The 17,927-nt window shown below is 41.3% G+C and overlaps 2 protein-coding genes and 1 long non-coding RNA gene across 3 annotated transcripts; 2 read left to right on the top strand and 1 right to left on the bottom strand.

The window, feature by feature from the left end:
- Positions 1-2,114: 2,114 nt before the first annotated feature.
- On the top strand, positions 2,115-3,085 carry LOC139205836 (uncharacterized). The gene is made up of 3 exons (XR_011584480.1): positions 2,115-2,273; positions 2,753-2,876; positions 3,000-3,085. It is a non-coding gene; the product is annotated as an uncharacterized lncRNA (long non-coding RNA).
- alg2 (ALG2 alpha-1,3/1,6-mannosyltransferase) lies at positions 2,918-8,025 on the bottom strand. The gene is made up of 5 exons (XM_070836165.1): positions 7,962-8,025; positions 7,198-7,369; positions 6,914-7,051; positions 6,450-6,617; positions 2,918-5,367 (listed from the first exon to the last, which is right to left on the bottom strand). Exons 2-5 carry the CDS (start codon positions 7,366-7,368, stop codon positions 4,627-4,629), a joined length of 1,218 nt encoding a protein of 405 aa, XP_070692266.1. The 5' UTR covers position 7,369; positions 7,962-8,025; the 3' UTR covers positions 2,918-4,626.
- Positions 8,026-8,411: 386 nt separating this feature from the next.
- sec61b (SEC61 translocon subunit beta) lies at positions 8,412-11,581 on the top strand. Its single transcript, XM_070835430.1, has 4 exons — positions 8,412-8,551; positions 9,074-9,171; positions 10,131-10,235; positions 11,027-11,581. Exons 1-4 carry the CDS (start codon positions 8,549-8,551, stop codon positions 11,112-11,114), a joined length of 294 nt encoding a protein of 97 aa, XP_070691531.1. The 5' UTR covers positions 8,412-8,548; the 3' UTR covers positions 11,115-11,581.
- Positions 11,582-17,927: the final 6,346 nt, after the last annotated feature.

Here is a 17,927-nt window from a genome sequence, read left to right on the forward strand (position 1 = left end):
CTTCCTTCATTCTCTTGTGTTCTCTTGTTCTTGTGTTCCTTTTATATGTCCTCCAGCATATAAAACTAAATGGAATGGGAAAGTTTTGAGAGGATTTTTTTCATTTCCATTTAGTTTATATATATATATATATATATATATATATATATATTACATCCTCCTGAATAATCAAAGAAAAATAACAAATACTTTGTTGTTTGTTAACCCTACATTCCCCAATTCATGATATTCAGATCTGCATAACACACACACAATACGCTGCTCTAAACACCATCCAGTGAGTCCATGACCTGGTTAGTGTGCCGGAGAGAGTTCAGATTGATGTATTAACACTAACTGCGTTTCTCTAGTCATCAGCTTCACTTAGCCAATGATTAACTCCCAATCACAAGGCGTGATTAAAAGTCACAGTAAAAATATTCCATACATACTTAATATTCCACTAACAAGGAGACCAGCTCCCAAACTGCCAACAAAATAGATATACAACCATAACACGCACACACTCCCACATACATCTCTCCTTTTCCTCGCCTGAAAACACACACCTAAACATTTCACAGCTATCTCGCCTGCACCCCGGTGCTGGCTAGGTGGAATTAGAAAACCAACCCCGCGGTCTCATTAATTAATTAAACACCATGTGCCAGTGGCACCTGGGTACCGGTTATCACTGCCACTCAGACACACCGTGATCTCAATAACCACGCCACCACAGGGCACCGAGAGAGGGGAGGCAGGGGTGGGAGGAAGGGAAGGGACGTTGATTCTTTTCTCACTATTTTGAGGTAAAGCCACTGAAGAAACAGACAGAAAAGAGAACTCATCTGTCAGTGCAGGCAGTAAAGTGGGACACTGATGGGTGTTTACTGCGGTGTGTTTTTGTTCCTCCCTTACAGGCTCCACGGGGCCTTTTTATCATCTTGCCTAGCGGGGCCCCCTAAATCACTGCAGCTACGCCCTCCTCATCATCTACTCTTAATACCTCTGCATGTGGACACACTGCAGGAACACACACACACACACACACACACACACACTGCTGCATTTTGATTCTTGCCTTAGTAGTAGTAGCCACTTTTAATTCTTAAAATTGTTTAATTTGGTTTCTTTTAAAAAAGCTTTTAAGACATGTATACCATTTATGTCTGTGTCTATCAAAAAGCGTTTCAAAAGCCTAAAGCTCTGTAATATTTGTCAACCATAATGTGCCATGTAATCTAAAATTACTTAAAGTTAAACATGGGAATGACACATATTGAGCTCCTCAGTTTAAAACAACAATTTCATCAGGTCTCGAAGGCTCTAGTTGAAAGCTCTATGAACTGCGGACCACAGAGCTCCCTGTTACTGATGTTACACTCATATGTGATTAAAAATATGTACTTTATTCTGTTTTACAATCATTTTATGTTTTCATCGTTATTTTATGTTTCAAGAATGGTCGTGTTTGTTTTGTTTTTATATGAACTAACAAAACAGATCCTACAACTGACCTTAAAATGTGTCATTGTGAATCTTATTCATTTATGTGTGTATTTAATGTGTGTAATGTAATTAATCTGTCTATTATTAAATTGCCAAGCAGTGACAGATCAAATAACCATCAGCAGTCGCAGTTTTAAATAGAAAATATTAATTAAATATAGCCTATATATGTATACACAAACATATTCTCTAATTCTATTTGCATACATCAAAAATGTCAGTATCACACAACAAAAATCGACTGACGTCCACCACTGAGACATTCCAAATGCACCTCAGTATATCTGTTTTAAATCAAGCCAAGGCCACCTGCACTAATTGGATCTACAGGGACAAATCATTTTCAGTTTTGAAAAACAAGCGGTCAGGCTGCTGGTTTCTTTGCATTTCAGCTTTTGAAATTGACTCTGAAGAAATATTTGAATCAATAAAATAAAAGTGGGAATTGAAATCTCAACACAGGTTAACCAAACACGTTAAACAAACTGAAACAAACATCAGAGTTATTTACTTCTGAATGATCTTCTCACAGTGTCTGCCTGAACCTTATAATGTAATGGTGCACATATTAGATTAATAGGTAACATATTAAGCTGCCTGTCATCTTGAAACAGTCACAGTCGAGGCCATCTGCGATTAATGAAAGCGTTTCAACTGTTACATAATCTGAATACAGCTAATAATTAGAAAATGCACTTTAGTCAGTCTGTTGTCTTTGGCTCACAACAGCAATGGAGCTTCTGGGGAACTGGAACAGTATTTTATCCCAAGTGACATGGCGACGGGTGAGAATAACTTAATACAGCCACACATTTATATGCTGATGCAGTAGTACCTACAGTCCTGTCAATGTATGTGCATGTTTGTTGACTATGTTTTCCAGTTTAATAAGTAGCATAAACAGCTGCATTTTCAAGAGTAAAGGTATTTTGGGGACAAGAGCTAAGAAAACTCTGGTTACTCTGATTTAATGTGTAATAATGTGTGATTCTCGGTATGAGGATTTCCACACAATGCAGTGATGCATATTTTATTCCATATGGAGTGTAGTTATCTTAAGTACTTCATTAAGATCCCCTTAATATTTGTTTGCTGAGTACTGTCTCACTTATTCAATCAACTCATTTTATGCCCATCCTCTTGCAAATTTCCAGATTTCCATTATAAATATTGATTTCTTGTCACTTGGATTCAGTGCGGAAGTCAAAGGGGATAATAGAGGATAAAGTGTGCTACTCTAACTTTACTCTTTTTTTTTCTTTAGATTGATCAAAGTGTGTCTACAGCCATTATTGGAGACTTGATTGAGTTTGTGCATCCATTGTCAGGACTGTCTCTTTGGGGTGTTTATGTCGGAGGGGGCCATGTTATCCATTTTGGAGTGGGAGGTAAGACTTTATTTGAAATAATAACAAAACAGAGCAAGAAATACCTTCAAAAGTGTTCTGCACACTAAAGCGTACCAGGTTTATTTTACTGAAATTGTACAATTTCTTACCCATAACTCTAAGATGAAAACATGACACAGAAAGCCTGCCGCAGCTTCCTTCAACTGCTGGTTCCAAAGTCAAAGGGTGATCGTGTCCTGAAGAAGACCAGGATCTGCGCACAGCACATTACGGAGATCAAAGTGCCTCCAGGAACTTGCATCAGGGTCAACAACAACAAGCACAACCTGGTTCCTTCTCCAGAGGAGATGATGAAGAATCGCTGGGAGACTTTTCTGCACCAGGAGTTCAAATATGACCTGATTAACTTCAACAGTGAGCATTTCGCCACGTTTGTTCGATACGGCCACGCTGTGTGCAACCAGGTTGGTTCAGCAACACCTGAGTGAAAGAGTGGATGTGTGATGTGGTAAATGTTACATCTAGAGCAAATCTGTCTGTAATTTAATGTTCCAATTTTCTATTTACTCTTTTTCAGATTCCCTTTCAGAAAAAAAATGAAGGGCATGTGAACACAACTCAAACTCTGCACATGATAATGCAACAACAAATGGAGACAGAAACTTAAGATCCTCTTTGGTGCCTCTTATGTACATCTGTCACACTGACTTTGTTAATGGGCAACATTAAAGCTCGCTTGCTGCTACATTGTCTCAGAATGTTTGATTTAACAACTCGAGGCGCAACCAAATCTGCTCAATGAAAAGAAAAAAAGCAGGGCACCACATTAACAATGTTTCTGTGCCTCCACTGTCACCCACAAAATCCTTAGCAAAGTCTATTAAAGGCCAAAAACACTTATGAACAAAACAAATCCCATAAGAGTTGGGAAACTATGTGTCCTCTTGTTTATTAAGACTTCAGGAATGTCAATAAGAGCATTTCTATACAGTGGGAGGGCTGAGGAGGACAGCACGCAGACACAATGACCTTCTGCTATTCTCCTAGTTGATAATGACCCAGACAAAGACACACTGCCCATCAGCCAGACCTCTAATAAAGCCAAACACTCTCTATCATCTGCTAATAACCTCTGCGTAGCAGCAGGAGTCATGGACAGGCCAGCATCTTCTGAATGTAAGGAGGGGAACAAAGCTCTGTGCGGACAGGAAGTAGTGGAAAGCATCCCGTTTATCGATCTGGGACTGCGCACTGCCTGATGCTGTATAGTGGTAACTACATTCTTCTTCATCTTGCAAACACACAAAGACAAAGACTACTCTAGAAAAGCAAGAAAGAAAAACATACACAGTGCAAAACATTTCACTCTAACAATCAATCCTTTTGGTGCACTCATTTGTTAGGCCCGTGGTTGCTCCGCTGCTACACATGTAATATTACACACACACCCACGTGCACACTTGCAGGCGTGGAATTTTTCCAGAGATAGGGTAGGTAAACTCGTTACTCTTTTCTTAATTGGTATAGAGATTCCATCCTTTTTTCCCCTCTCAGCAACCCCTCCAGGGGAATGCTGATTGATTGTCCTCTAAGTCCTCATAATACTGCCCACTGCCTCCCTGCACGCACACACACACACACACACACACACACACACACAAACATTCTCTGTTAGAAGAATCTCCAACTCTCTGCAGACGCAGTCGTCCACAGACAATTCACATTTCCGTAAAGAACCATTTTTCCTCAGTTACACTGCCTGTCTCATGCCTCTGCTCCAGCTTTCACATCACTGGCTCAGCCTGACAATGTACCCATACAGCTGGTCTGAGAAGGCCTGGAGAGAGAATTTATCTTGCACCCTCCTCCTCCCAGCTTGCCCCATGTCCCTGCGGAGCTGTGGCTCCCTCACAAGCCTCAGCATGGCCTGAGAGAAGGCCTCTGCCGTGGGCTCACACAGGAAGCCCGTCTCCCCGTCTGCCACACTCTCCAGGGGGCCCCCAGAGTTCACTGCGATAACAGGGCAGCAGCAGTACATGGCCTCTACGGGAACTATCCCAAAATGCTCTCTGCTCGGGGTGTAGAGCACGACTGTGCTGCCCTGCAGCAGCGCCACCTTCAGTGAATCAGAGGGGGAGCGCAGGAAAATGACACAGTCCTCCAAGAGGAGCTGCGCTGCCAGCTCTTTCAGTTCAGTATAATGTTGAACATTCTCAGTAACTCGGTCATCGTAGCCCCCCGCCACCACCAGGTGAATGCCTGCTCTCTGGCCTGGAGGAAGGCTGCTCCTCAGGGCTGCAAGCGCCTCCAGAGCCAGCCCCAGATTCTTCTTTCTCTCGTATCTGTTCAGAGAGAGAAACAGGCAGGAGGTCCCCTCAGGGAGCAGCCCCTCCAGGCGTTGTTCTTCAGTGGACGGCTGGTCAAAGGTGCGCGTGTTGAGGGAGGGATAGAGGACGTCTGTCTGGACTCCTCTTAGTCCAAGAAAGGTCTCCCTGAAGACGCCTGCGGTGAACTGGCTGTTTACCAGAATCTAAGAGGAGGTACAGAGAGATTAGTTTATAAGGACCTCACATGTATCACACACGTTTTAATTCCCTGTGAGTTGCATGACAGCCTGCAGTCTTTGGTTATCCTAAAGTCTAGACTAAAATCGAAATGTCATTTTACTTTCTATCAGGGCCCTGAGCTTTTACGACATGTTGCCTGCGGAAATGAGGCTGTATCACATTTTAAATAATCACTTTGGTTTATTCAAGCTTTTTTTGATTTGTCGTTTTTGTTTTTATCAAGAGCCAAACTCAGTCAGGAAGAGACACTTTTAACCCGGGTGATATCTGGGTGAGATAAAAAATAATTGTGAGCTAATTCTTTTTTAACAAAGCAGCATTTAATTAGTGTGTAATTGAAATCTAATATGTTTTTAGGCACACATCATACTTCTGACAAGAGAATGTATTTCGGAGGAACAACTCAATGTTGCATTGGAGGTGGACTAAACAGGAAACTGTCAAACAACCACTGAGCCATAAAAATTATTAAATACATTTTTTTAAGGCAACATGTACCTCAATCATGTTATAGTTTTTTTTTTATATATATATTGTGTGTATTTATTGATAGGTGTCCATCTCAGCCTGATTGAAGAGATTGTTTATATAGCAAAGGGACATCAGTGTGTAGGTACGGTAGTTCTGTCCCTTTTTCTTCTTTGTCATATGTATGACATATGTCATAAGCTATGTTAGCAAACAGATAATTTGATAATGTGTATTAGCGAGTCAAGAAGTCTAACATCACTGTTGTATAGATGACAGCAGGTGATCTACCCAGTGACCTGATCATGTTTTAGGTCTATCTGTCAACATCACCAGCGGTTTGCTGTGGGACTGTGTATTTACCTTTTAACTCTTTTACCTCTCATGGCTTTTTAATTATGATTTATTTCAAAGTTGATCTAACTCATGTCTGGCATTTTTATGCTATGCTTACAATGCTGGCTGAGCATGTTTCACCACCATGCTGTATATAAATGGCAACAGTGACACAGTCCTGCAATCAGACCATCACAACAAGTAGAAGAATACAGCTGTCACACCGTCAGACGACACGTACCATATCAGCCATGCCAGTGGTGCGTTCTTCCAGCCAGTCGATGGGAGCACGGTAAAGCCTCTTCAGGGCGGACTTCCTCTGGGTCAGCAGCTGATCTGGGAAGTGACAGTAAAACAAAACCTTCTTCTTGTGACGGGACAGTCGCAGCACCGGGATGCACGCCGACACCTGGAGAGGAATTAAAGGGGTGTGAACAAAAATGTACATGTCTTCAGAGGACAGAATGTATAACTCAACACTGAATACAGAAAAATATAACATAGCTGAACATTCTGTAATATCATTGAACGCTACATGTGAATCATATACTGTGTTAATACAAAACTTAAAAGAAAATAAGCCAAAGGAGTGTCAATTTCACGGCATGATATGGTTAAAGGGTATGACAGAAACGCAGACGGCTCAGAGGAACTCAAATGAGTGACGACCAAACAGGCAGTTAGTTCCTGTGTGACACAACTCACTTGATCGCAGAAGACGACGTCGTACTCCACCCCACTGAGGAAGACCAAGTAGAGGGCCACATAGATCATCCTCAGGTAAGCACACAGAGCATGCAGGTAACCAAACACGCTGGTGGGCAGCCAGTCACCAACACATACCTGTGACAAGAGAAACAGAAGAAGTGAAATCATATATGTGTGTATGTCTTTAAATCATCATAGATTATGTATTCAACATCTACTGTATTAGTTTGTTTTGAGTCTTTGAGAGGTGATATTAAGTAGTGAGGTGTGTGTTAATTTACCACAGGCAGTTCTGGGTCCAGGGTCTCAGAGAAGCAGTGTGTGGGGTCATAGTGAGCCGTCCATATCTGAACGCTGCATCCCTGAGACTTCAGAGCAACAGCAGCATCGACCACCAGTCGCTCTGCTCCACCAATACCAAGGTCTGGATGGAGAAACACCACTCGCACCATCCTGCGCACAAGAATGAATAATGTTCAACTGAATCTGGAGTATATCTTCTCAAAACACAACATGGGTTTGCGGCCACGGTTTGACATTTAAAAAAAAATTGTACATGTCTGTATCATGTAGGGTGACAGATAAACTCAAACAACTCTCTCCAAAAGACGAGATTTATGGATCCACTCTGCCAGTGAGAGAAACCCTTCAGAGCTGCATTGTTAACAAACTTGTGGTTCATTAACAGAAGTTAACTCAAACCTTTTACCCCTTGAAGCACTTTATGTCATGACTGTTAAACAGAAAATGCGCCTGCATTTACTGCAAACTGCTAAATCTGTAACAATGTTCCCAAATACTCATCTACTATGAGGGAAACCTCTAGCTGCCACTGGACTTGCGGATGTAAAACTGATAGCAAGAACATAAACACTTCTGACTCTGGTCGCTGTTAGCTGTAGAAAAGGTGTGTCTTTAGCTACTGCGATAAAATTGTGGATACTAGCATGTGTAGCTAATAAAATTATAACCCAATTTAGATAGCTAACGATCACAGCCAACGCTGCTTCTTCGTACAGTTTAATTACAATGCAGATATGTTTACCTTTGGATCTCTTGAATAGCTTGTCCAAGTTGGAAACCTGTGATTATACTCGCCTAGATACCTGAGCATTGAGAACTGTCATGAAACCGTGCCGTTTGGACGCCATGTTGGCTCAAACTAACCGTTGACATCAACTTAATTGCGCTTCCTGATTGAACCACAATGGCGTCTGTTTCCTGGACGTAACGGAGGCGCTTCCTGTGAGACACGTCTCCCTCAGACTTAGGTCGGCCCTTTTATTTGCCTTTGTATTAAAGTCTATGTACACATACAAATTCAATACATTAAAAATGAAAGTGTCTTTTGAAAATGAGGTTTATCAAAATAGTGCAGAAGCAAGTTCCTAAATTCATGTTTGATTTATTATTTTTGTGGTGAGCGCGATCAGCCGGTCAGGCATGTGCTCGGTCTCCTGCGCTGGTCTTCTGTTTTGCAGTCGTGTCCTTTTTAGACCAGCGTCAGCTTCGTGGGATCTCTTCTCAAGTTTTGACAATTTCATACGCCGACAGTGTGCTGTTCATTTGACGTGGATATCAGCTGGAAGAGGGGCTCAGGGCTTCAGCTCGCATCGGTATAAATAAAACAAAATGGTAAGATTCTCGGCTCTGTCTGAACCTGTGAATGCTGTGGCAGCTAACCAGCTCCACTACATTCATTTAACGTTTTCCTCTCTGTTAGCTAGCACGCTAACGTTAGCTCATCGTTTGTGGACGTGGCTGTTTTTAAGCTACTCAAACGGCCCCAAAACATAAGTTTAAAGCTGGTACAGCACTGAATTAATTAATTAATTATAGATTATTAATTTTATATGTATGTGAACGCTTTATGTTGAGGCTCTGCATGTGATCAGTATTGTTAGTAGCTGAGCAGTGAGAACCAGTGGCCAAGGCCCCTACTATTAGTCTATGACACAAACTCACTGTACAGTTCAGGATCTAATGGAAGTTGGTTATTCATTGTTAAATCTCTTCATCTGAATGTTGTAGCTTGGTTATAGCTCTTAAATATGTATTTATGTAAGTGTCTGTGAGGTTGGACAGATGGTCAAAGAGAGTATCATGGAGCTGAATCTTACTCATGTGTTATTATTCACTGTGCTGTTTTCCCCTCAGCCTGGACCAGCAGCAAGTGCAACTAATGTTGGGGCATCTAGCCGCTCCCCCAGCAAGACAGTGGCTCCCCGTGCAGCAGGCTCCACAGTCAGACAAAGGTACACACATAATCTAGTCTATCAAACTTTTACCTCCACTCTTTGTCTGAAGTTTGTCTCAAAGTTCACACAGCTGTCTAGCAGTGTACACTTTCCATAAATGCATTCAGATGTGTGACAAATTAAAGGAATGATCTGCATGAATGGGTGCAGTGACATAATGAATTCATCCATGTAGATTATAACCGGACTTTAACCCAGTTAAACACCTATGTGAAGAACACCACCACGGTTGATCACTCCAGTAGATTTCAGAGACATAAAGAACCTCATGCCAAAAAACACTGAAGCTGTTGAGTCTATTTGTGGTTTGTATTGTAAACCAAGACACTTTCTAAGACACTTTGTCTTTCCTTTGATTTGTTGGCCAGCTCCGTGAAAAAGTTGACATTGAAGACTACGATCATCTCATCCTACACACATACACACACCCCATAATTATTCTCCACATACCCCCAGCACTGATTCTGCCGGCTAATGTCATCGTACTGTAAAGAGTGACTAATGATTTTCAGATAGCCCCCCCTGTATGTTTTGTGTGCCCACCATAGATTAGAGCGGCAGATAGATGTTGTGCTGTGGGCTTAATCAGTGTGTAATCACAGCGTCTGTGTTGGTGCTCTCATTATTACCCATTATTATCACCCTCTTCATTACCTCATTAACCTCAGTTTAATCTCGTCACATGAGGGAAGCAGCCATGAATCACTCCGTTCTTTCATCACCTACTGTAGGTAGTTACATTCTGAACACAGTGTGTAATGGCAAAGATTTTTTTTTTCTTTTATTAGCTTGTTGTTAAAGGTTGTTAAAAACAGCTGGATGAGTAAATGTTATTAGATTTTACCAAAATTGTGTCATGTTCCCTGTGTCAGGAAAGTTGCTCAAACAATGAGAGACTCACTGAAACACATGGCAATGTTGAACTGAGCGTGACTTGCTGTGTGTGTATTTTACAGGAAAGCTACCAGCAGCGGTACACGCAGCGGTGGCAGGACCACAGGATCGGCAGGCACCGGTGGCATGTGGCGCTTCTACACAGAAGACTCGCCAGGCCTCAAAGTGTAAGCGCAGTTCATAAAAGCAGACACACTCCGGAACACACACTTGCAAAAAAATTTAGCCGCTGACATTTGTAACTTTTATCCACTCACAAACACAAACTAACTCTCAGGACTTCCGACACTTGCTATCATTAGTGTCACGTAGAATGGGAGGAGTGTTTAATGACAGGAAATTGGGCAGACGTGCCTCTGTGGTAAAATAAATCATCTCTGAGCGGTGGATATAATTGTGTGTATGTCTGTATACACACACACACGACTACGTGTGCTAGAAAAGCTCACATTTGGGGAAAACTCAACTTCATAAACTTGTATTCTGCTGCATGCTCGTCCCTAATATCAGAAGGCGTCCTGTCTCCTGGCCATAGTTGGCCGCGGTTGATCGATGGTGCTGTGGTGGTTATTGAGTGTGTCTCCCCAGCAGTCGAATGAGGGCAGACTCGCCATACAGTGCTGTATATCGAGTGCATGTTTGTTCCTGCGTTAGACGCGGGCGTCAAAGCTTCATTAAAGGATCCACTCTGAAAGGTCAACTCAATTACAGCCTTCTGACGGGGGAGGAGGGAGCCGCTGAGGAGATGGTTGGCATGGCAATGCTGCTACTTAGTGATGCACCACTCCACCCCACCCCACCCCGACTCAGTCCCTCCTTCAGCGATGAGCGCCCTTCCTTGTTTCCGAAGCTCATCAATAAAATCAGCCACTCCACTAAGACTCTCACTCTGGTTGGGGTCTCGGCAAAGTGTGTGTAGGTGTGTGTTTGTGTGTTTATCAGTTTGTCTTTGTTACAGCGGCCCAGTGCCAGTGCTGGTGATGAGTCTGCTCTTCATCGCTTCAGTCTTCATGCTGCACATCTGGGGGAAGTACACCCGCTCTTAAACCTCACCTGATGACCTCTGACCCTGCGCCTCGGCTTCTTAACACATTGGACCTGGACCAAACAACAAACAAATGAACAACAACCTGTTCCCTCGATTCCCTTCTCCACTAACGCTACAACAAACAGTCCCACAAACTGGATTTTTATATAACAGTTTCATTACATGATCTTCGTCTGCACTGACGTTGGCGTCCACCTTGTTGCGTTTGCTCATCTCACCTTGTTTTTAAGATCTGATGGGGTGGGCAGGAGGTCGCCATGCTAGCCCATGTCAGATGTGATGTCTGTGTGTGTAAGTGGTCCTCCCTCCAAGCAGCTCTTGCATGAAGGTTTAGTGCAGTGCTCAAGGACATTGTTGTTTTCGGGCTCCAGCAAACATTTCTTCATGTAGCCTGAATTGCATTTTTTTTGTTAACAGCATTTGTACAAATGTGATTGTAATATTGTACAATAAAAAAAAAATCAATTCTTGTGTTGAAATGTACCCTTATTTTGTAATTCTGAAATAATCCTATTTTTGTGTTTAAAAGATTTCAAGGTAAATCAGTTTGTTTAATGAGAAAATGTTTTTATCTGCTATGAAACCTCATTTTCAGTGACAAGTGAGACAGTTTTTCTCACTTTGAACCTTCTGTAACTGCTGCCAGGTGATTGAAAGCTGTACATGTTGCCTAAAGGCATTCACAAAACTTTTTCAACAAAAAATTGCATTCTGGATGGTTGTGCTTTCAGGCAAACCAGGAATATTAGAAAGGAAATGTGAAGTGTCATGTTTCAGTGTGACTGACAGTTCACCCAATGCTTGATTAAGCAAATTCCAGCCACTTGCAAGTTATTTGACTGAGTATGATTTACTCTGTAATCCTTCACTGGTCTTTTAAATTTGTTCAGCCTTAAATGGCACCTAAAACTGCATGTAAACTTGTTTAATCAAACTTAAGTGTTTAAACTAATCATCCTATGGACCTGTATGTTGGCCTGAACACGATTACACAGCACATCTATCTGATGCTCTACATGAGCAGAAAAGCCCAGACTTGTCTATACATATGTATACCAGCTGCTTTAAACTGTTCAACTAGATGAAAGTATTAACTTTTCAGTATGCATACCTCTATAGGGGTTCAGAGGCACCAGCCTACTACATGAGCTGCCCCAGGGTTTGTTATTGCCACCCATATTGAAGCTTTTTCCTGCCGCTCTTAATAACTGCAGTCAGGCAAAATTCGTTTTTGAAAAGTCTCCATCGTGTCAGAGTAACACCAGAAGGCATAAAAATACAGAGAGAAAGTGTATGGTGTATGTCTGTATGTTAAATACTGAATGGTTCATATAGCTGATGTTTTTAAAGCATATACCTGCATATGTCCAAAGCACAATAATGTTATGGCTAAATCATTTTTTTTAGAAACATCAAATCAAGAAGTTCTTAAAATCTTCTTCAAAACAAACAACAAAAAATTGCAGTTTTTAGGTAAAACATAAGTTTATAAATTGCGTTTTTGTTAAGTAAAGGCTGATTTGCATAATCCCAGGAATACTATGTGCATGTGAGAACAAGTTTTCCTGTAAAATCCGTGAAAGACCCCAAATGTGTTTCTGTTGCCCAGGTATTTTCCTGACTTCTCCTGAGGGGGGCGCTGCAGACTATTTTCTGAATGTCACTGGTTTGGAGGATATGAAGATAAAACTGTCCTCTGTGAGGGAGGGGCATGAACACATGCTCTATGTGGTGATTTTTTTTTTTTACCTTGTCAAGTCATTATAATGAAACTGTTTTATTTAGTTAGCCACAATTAGCTTCCACAACATAACCAATCTGTTTGTTGTGCTCCATAACCAGGCATTTTAGAGTTAGCTGAATTCTTTTCAGATGAAAGTCACTATAACCGAACTGAAACAGTGTAAAACCTTCAGAAGGATTCATAACATGAAGCCCAGCATAATGAACGCTGCTGTGAGCTGCCGGCTGGGTGTTTTGTAGTTCTGTAGTAAAAGTACAGGTTAGTTCTGGCCTAACCTGCATCACCAGGTGATCTGTGTTGTATATGAAACTTCCAGCCGCCATGGCTTGTGCTTATGCATCTGTGTGTGTAACTGTGTGTGTGTGTGTGTGTGTGTCTGAGTGTGTACCTTATGTTAAAGTCGTGTTCGGATCCTGTTCATTAATTCATTCTGTTGCTATGGCTCTGCTTTCCCACAGGCTTCCAGTGTTCGTGGCAAACTCAGGCACTCCTGCCACATCACTCTCGTCCCTGTCCACACACACACACACACACACACTGAGACACACTCACAAACTCCACGGCCCAATTCATGGTGGCACAACACAGCAGTCAGCCAGAATAATTCAACATTACAATTAAATATGAAGGAGCTTTGGCGAGGCTGTCCCTCAGTGTGGAGGAGTCAAACAGGCCGAGGCAGAATGTGGAGCTCTGCAAACGTCCGCACGGCAGCAACCTGTAGTTCCAAACTCCTCTTGACGCCGTCTATACAAGTCAACTCAGTGCTTCATCAAGGGGTGTCTTTTATTTCCTTAATGCTGGGACCAGAGTCCTTAGACTTTGTGTTTTGGACAGAGAGACACATCAATAATGTACTTAAATCACTCAGTATGTAAAACCTTTCCTGTTTTGATTTTTATTCAGTTTCTCCAGTTTGGGCTTGTTAGGCCTGCAACAAAAAAAACTTTCCACTTATTTAAAAATTTGAGGGCTCTGATCTGACACACCTGTCCTAGTATAAATGTTACTCAGGTAACTCCTGGATTTTATCCTAAAGCCAAAATACTGATCTTTAGAAGTTGATATCAATAATTAAGTTGGAGTAACTGAGCAACTCTCTTATTCTTTCATTGGTGCAACTCACGAAATTAGGTGTATGTTTCCTTTAATTCTTCAGAAGTCATGCACTTAACAGATTGATATAGAGGAAGCATGGCTTTCATTCATGGTTAGCACACAAAACAGCAGTCGAAGATCAATAACATCAAATAATGCATCCAAACTGGAATTTACAATTGAATGATTTGTTCTAGTAAAACAAATAAAAAGGTGTCTCAAGATGCATCAAGAGACATTTTATTAACGTATTCTACACGAATTATCCTGAACACCCACATGTGAAACAACGTTTGTCTCGTGGAAAGAAAGAGAGGAGTGAGAGATGGGAGGAGAGAGAAAGAAATGAAGAGAAGCTTTCTTTAGAGCGCTTCCTCTCTGTGTCGTTTTCACCAGAAACCTGTATCCTGTGAGGAAACCACACACTTTTACAAGGGATGGTCCCTCACATAGAGAGAGGTGAGCTCGCGCACACACACACACACACACACACACACACACACACGAAGAGACCTGTAAATAGGTCACATGTATTTTTTGTTCTACATAACACATGCTGCTCTGTAGTTTAGCATGAAGGAAAGAAAAAACAGTTTAACTCAGAATCTCCCCCTCTCTCTCTCTCTCTCACTCACCCATCACACACATGTTTATGCCTAGAGATGTTCCACCCTGCAGGTAAACAGAGATATCAGGTGCAACAGAGGGCTTATCATTTGAAACTCTTCTTTTCTTTTCAAAGACTGTGCAGAACATTCCTTCTTTAGAGGAGTGCGAGTGCCCACTCATGCACGCACATATGTCAGGTATGTGTGTGTATTTTTGAGCAGATCACACGGTTGGTAAAGCGTGGAATGAATGGACAGGCTGGTGGAATCGATCCACGCTCACTGACCAAGTGAGTCCTGAGGGACGTCCCCAAAAAAAGAGGGCTGGTTAGGAGGATGTAGGGACACCTGCGACAGGATCGACACAGCGAATTGGTATCAAAGCTGCATACAGGTCTCTCAACAAGCTAATTTCATTTACAGAGATCTGTGTAACAATATATGGTGAAATATTTAAGTACTGGTATTGGTAATGTTGGAATATGATTAAAAGTAATAATGAAACAATACATGCATTTTGAAAAAAATATAGAATTTAAAAAATACTCATCGCAGCAAAATGTACTGTCTTACTTAGTGTAAGGAATGGTCGCTTTCAGAGTGTTATAGATAACACGTGGACTGTACGCCCAGCAGTGCCCCAAGACGTCCCTGAGGGTCATTAAGGACCCAACACATCTAAACAAGAGCCTGCTCTCACTGGCGCCCTCAGGGAGGAGATACAGGACTCTCAAAACATGCACCAGCAGACTGAGGAACAGCTTTTTTCTGTAGGCCATCAGAGTTCTCAACAAATAATACACACAGTCCAATATGTACACAGCACACATAAGTTCAATCCAGATCATGTGTTCAATACACGTTCACCTCGGGAGACTTTCACTCTGTAGTCAGTAGACCAAGGAAATACATCCATATCTGTACCACAATTGTTATTATTTTCGTACTTTTGGGAAGCTCAATTGCATCATATTTCATGACTTAATTGTATCCTGGGCTATTGTTACCTACAAGAGCAAAGTGTCTACAGCAATCAGACAGATGTAGTTTGTATGTAATACTTTTACTTTTATGATATTTTTACTTGTAAAAGTAAAAAGTTGCATAAAACCGTTACATTTGCATCATAACAATTCATACTTTTGCTACCTTTTATTGCAAAATGATTCATTTCCGTATTTATGTACAGTGAGATTTAGTTTTTCATTGTGAATTTTAATGAGGATTCTTTACAGCTAGTTGCAAGTTGTACACTTGTTTCCTGTTTTTTTGTGATTTTGTGTCCCATAATTGGTTTTAGCTGCCTCACTCTGGAAAGCACCTTGTGTCACTTGCTTAACAAGTACTCTATAAATAAATCTATGTTTATATTATTAGTATTCATCAAAATTAAAACAAGTAGCACAGCTCTTCTCCAGCACACCAGGCTTTATTCACCAAATGTTTTCAGCTATCTTGCCTTCATCAGGGTGGGTCATCACCACCATTATTATTTAAACCAGCTACCTAAGTAGATTAATTAGATAAATCTGCTTAGTTTTACTGTGGAAGTCCACCTCTATGCATCAGAGCATTGAAGGAGGGTGTTAAGCATATTCTGAATTATTTACATTCTCTGTTAATATGTGTTCATGTTGGTCCACTCACTGTAGTCATAAGACCAGTCATTAGTCAGTAGCATAGTAGCCAATTGGTGCAACACTCTGTTAATGGCCAGTGATCAGTAGCACAGGCTGGTCTGCTGAGAGGTGAGAGCTTGTTCACTGTAAAATGATCAGACTCCATATTCTCCCATCCAGACCACATGGTCGCTGTTATATGAACTGTATGTGGGTCAGGAGGGTCACAGGGAGTGTGTGTGTGTGTGTGTGAGAGAGAGAGTGTGAGAGTGTTTGTGCCAGCTGGAGGCTCACTGATCTTTCTGGACTTGGACCCTCCTTCAGAGAGAAATAAGAGAGTCAGAGTCGAAGCCAAGGCTGAGTCTGCATCCATCAGTACCTCATCTCCCTCCCTCTAATCCTCTGAGTGACACACACTCACCTCGTGCTTAATGCATGATGAAGATGAACAGTGTGAGGTCCATTCACCTTGCAAAGTGGTGTAACTGTTATAGGAAATAGAAGTGATAATAACTGCTTAAATTTCTATGAAGTACTGCTGCATCTGTCCCATGTGTGTTCCATTAGAGCTGTACTTGTTAATTGTGGTAATTAAAAAAAAACATGCATCCAAAATCTAACTGTATGACCTCCCCATCCAGTTAAAACAGCTAAAATCAGTATTTTACAATAACAATGTGATCATATGTATGGGGCTGCCTGTGCTCACTATAGACAACTATCGCCTGAAAGCTTGAGGGCCTGCAAGCTTGAAAGCCTGGGAGCTTTATGGTGAGTTTCGGCTCATTGTTTGGTCGTCTGGCCCACTGTTTTTACCTGCTCAGCCCCAACCGATAGACAGATGCAGTTAGCGACTTGTTGCTGAACATTATGGTGAGCATTTAGCAGCTAGAGAGCAGGACATTTCCCTCAAGAGTTGGTGGAGACCAACAGAGCTACAAGGAGAGTGAATATTGGACACAAACATAATTCCTAATGAATTCGCTGTTACTTTGTGATGACTGGATGTGTAAATAAACTGCTAAGCTCACTATGTCAACTTAAAAGGTGATGATATGTCAGTGCTGTGTTCACAACTTGTTTCCGTGGTCAGTTATTATAGGTTTAATTTAAAATTCCCTCAGCAACTGTAGTGTGAGTGTAAACAGCTGCTGAAGTATTCTCAATCTGGATATTGAATACACAGAGCAAACGTCACATACTATAGCACTATTGCACCATCTCGATGCAAAATTATGTTCGCAGCTCTCACAAAAACACGACATTTCATCAGTTTAAACCTAAAAGGTTTACTGATTTATTGCTTGAAAGGTATGCAAACATGCAAAGTATTATTTGGACGCCTACATTTAATTGTTATGTATTTTAATCCATGAGAACATATTGAGGAATTACAATAAAGTAAAATATTTCTCAACAAATACATAAAACCTTTGTGTAACATGTTCAGCTGTAACAAATACATCAGAAAACAAAAGACATAAAGAGAGAAAAGAAAAGAAAAAATGTAAAGACAAGAAAACTGACAAATTTGACAAGAAGTTGTTTAAAAATAGTAAGAAAATTCAAACAGAAGTGGAAATTGAGAGCTTGAAGAGGGATATAAAAGCACAAAGGAAAGAAAACAAATATAAAGAGAGTTGAAAGAGAGTTTGAGCATAAGCAAGTGGTAAAACAAAGAGAAGAAGAACACAAGGTGCTGGAGAGAGATATGAATAACTACAGGAAGATGGAAACAAGTG

Source organism: Pempheris klunzingeri, chromosome 8, assembly GCF_042242105.1.
Source record: "Pempheris klunzingeri isolate RE-2024b chromosome 8, fPemKlu1.hap1, whole genome shotgun sequence".
Lineage (NCBI taxonomy): Eukaryota > Metazoa > Chordata > Actinopteri > Acropomatiformes > Pempheridae > Pempheris > Pempheris klunzingeri.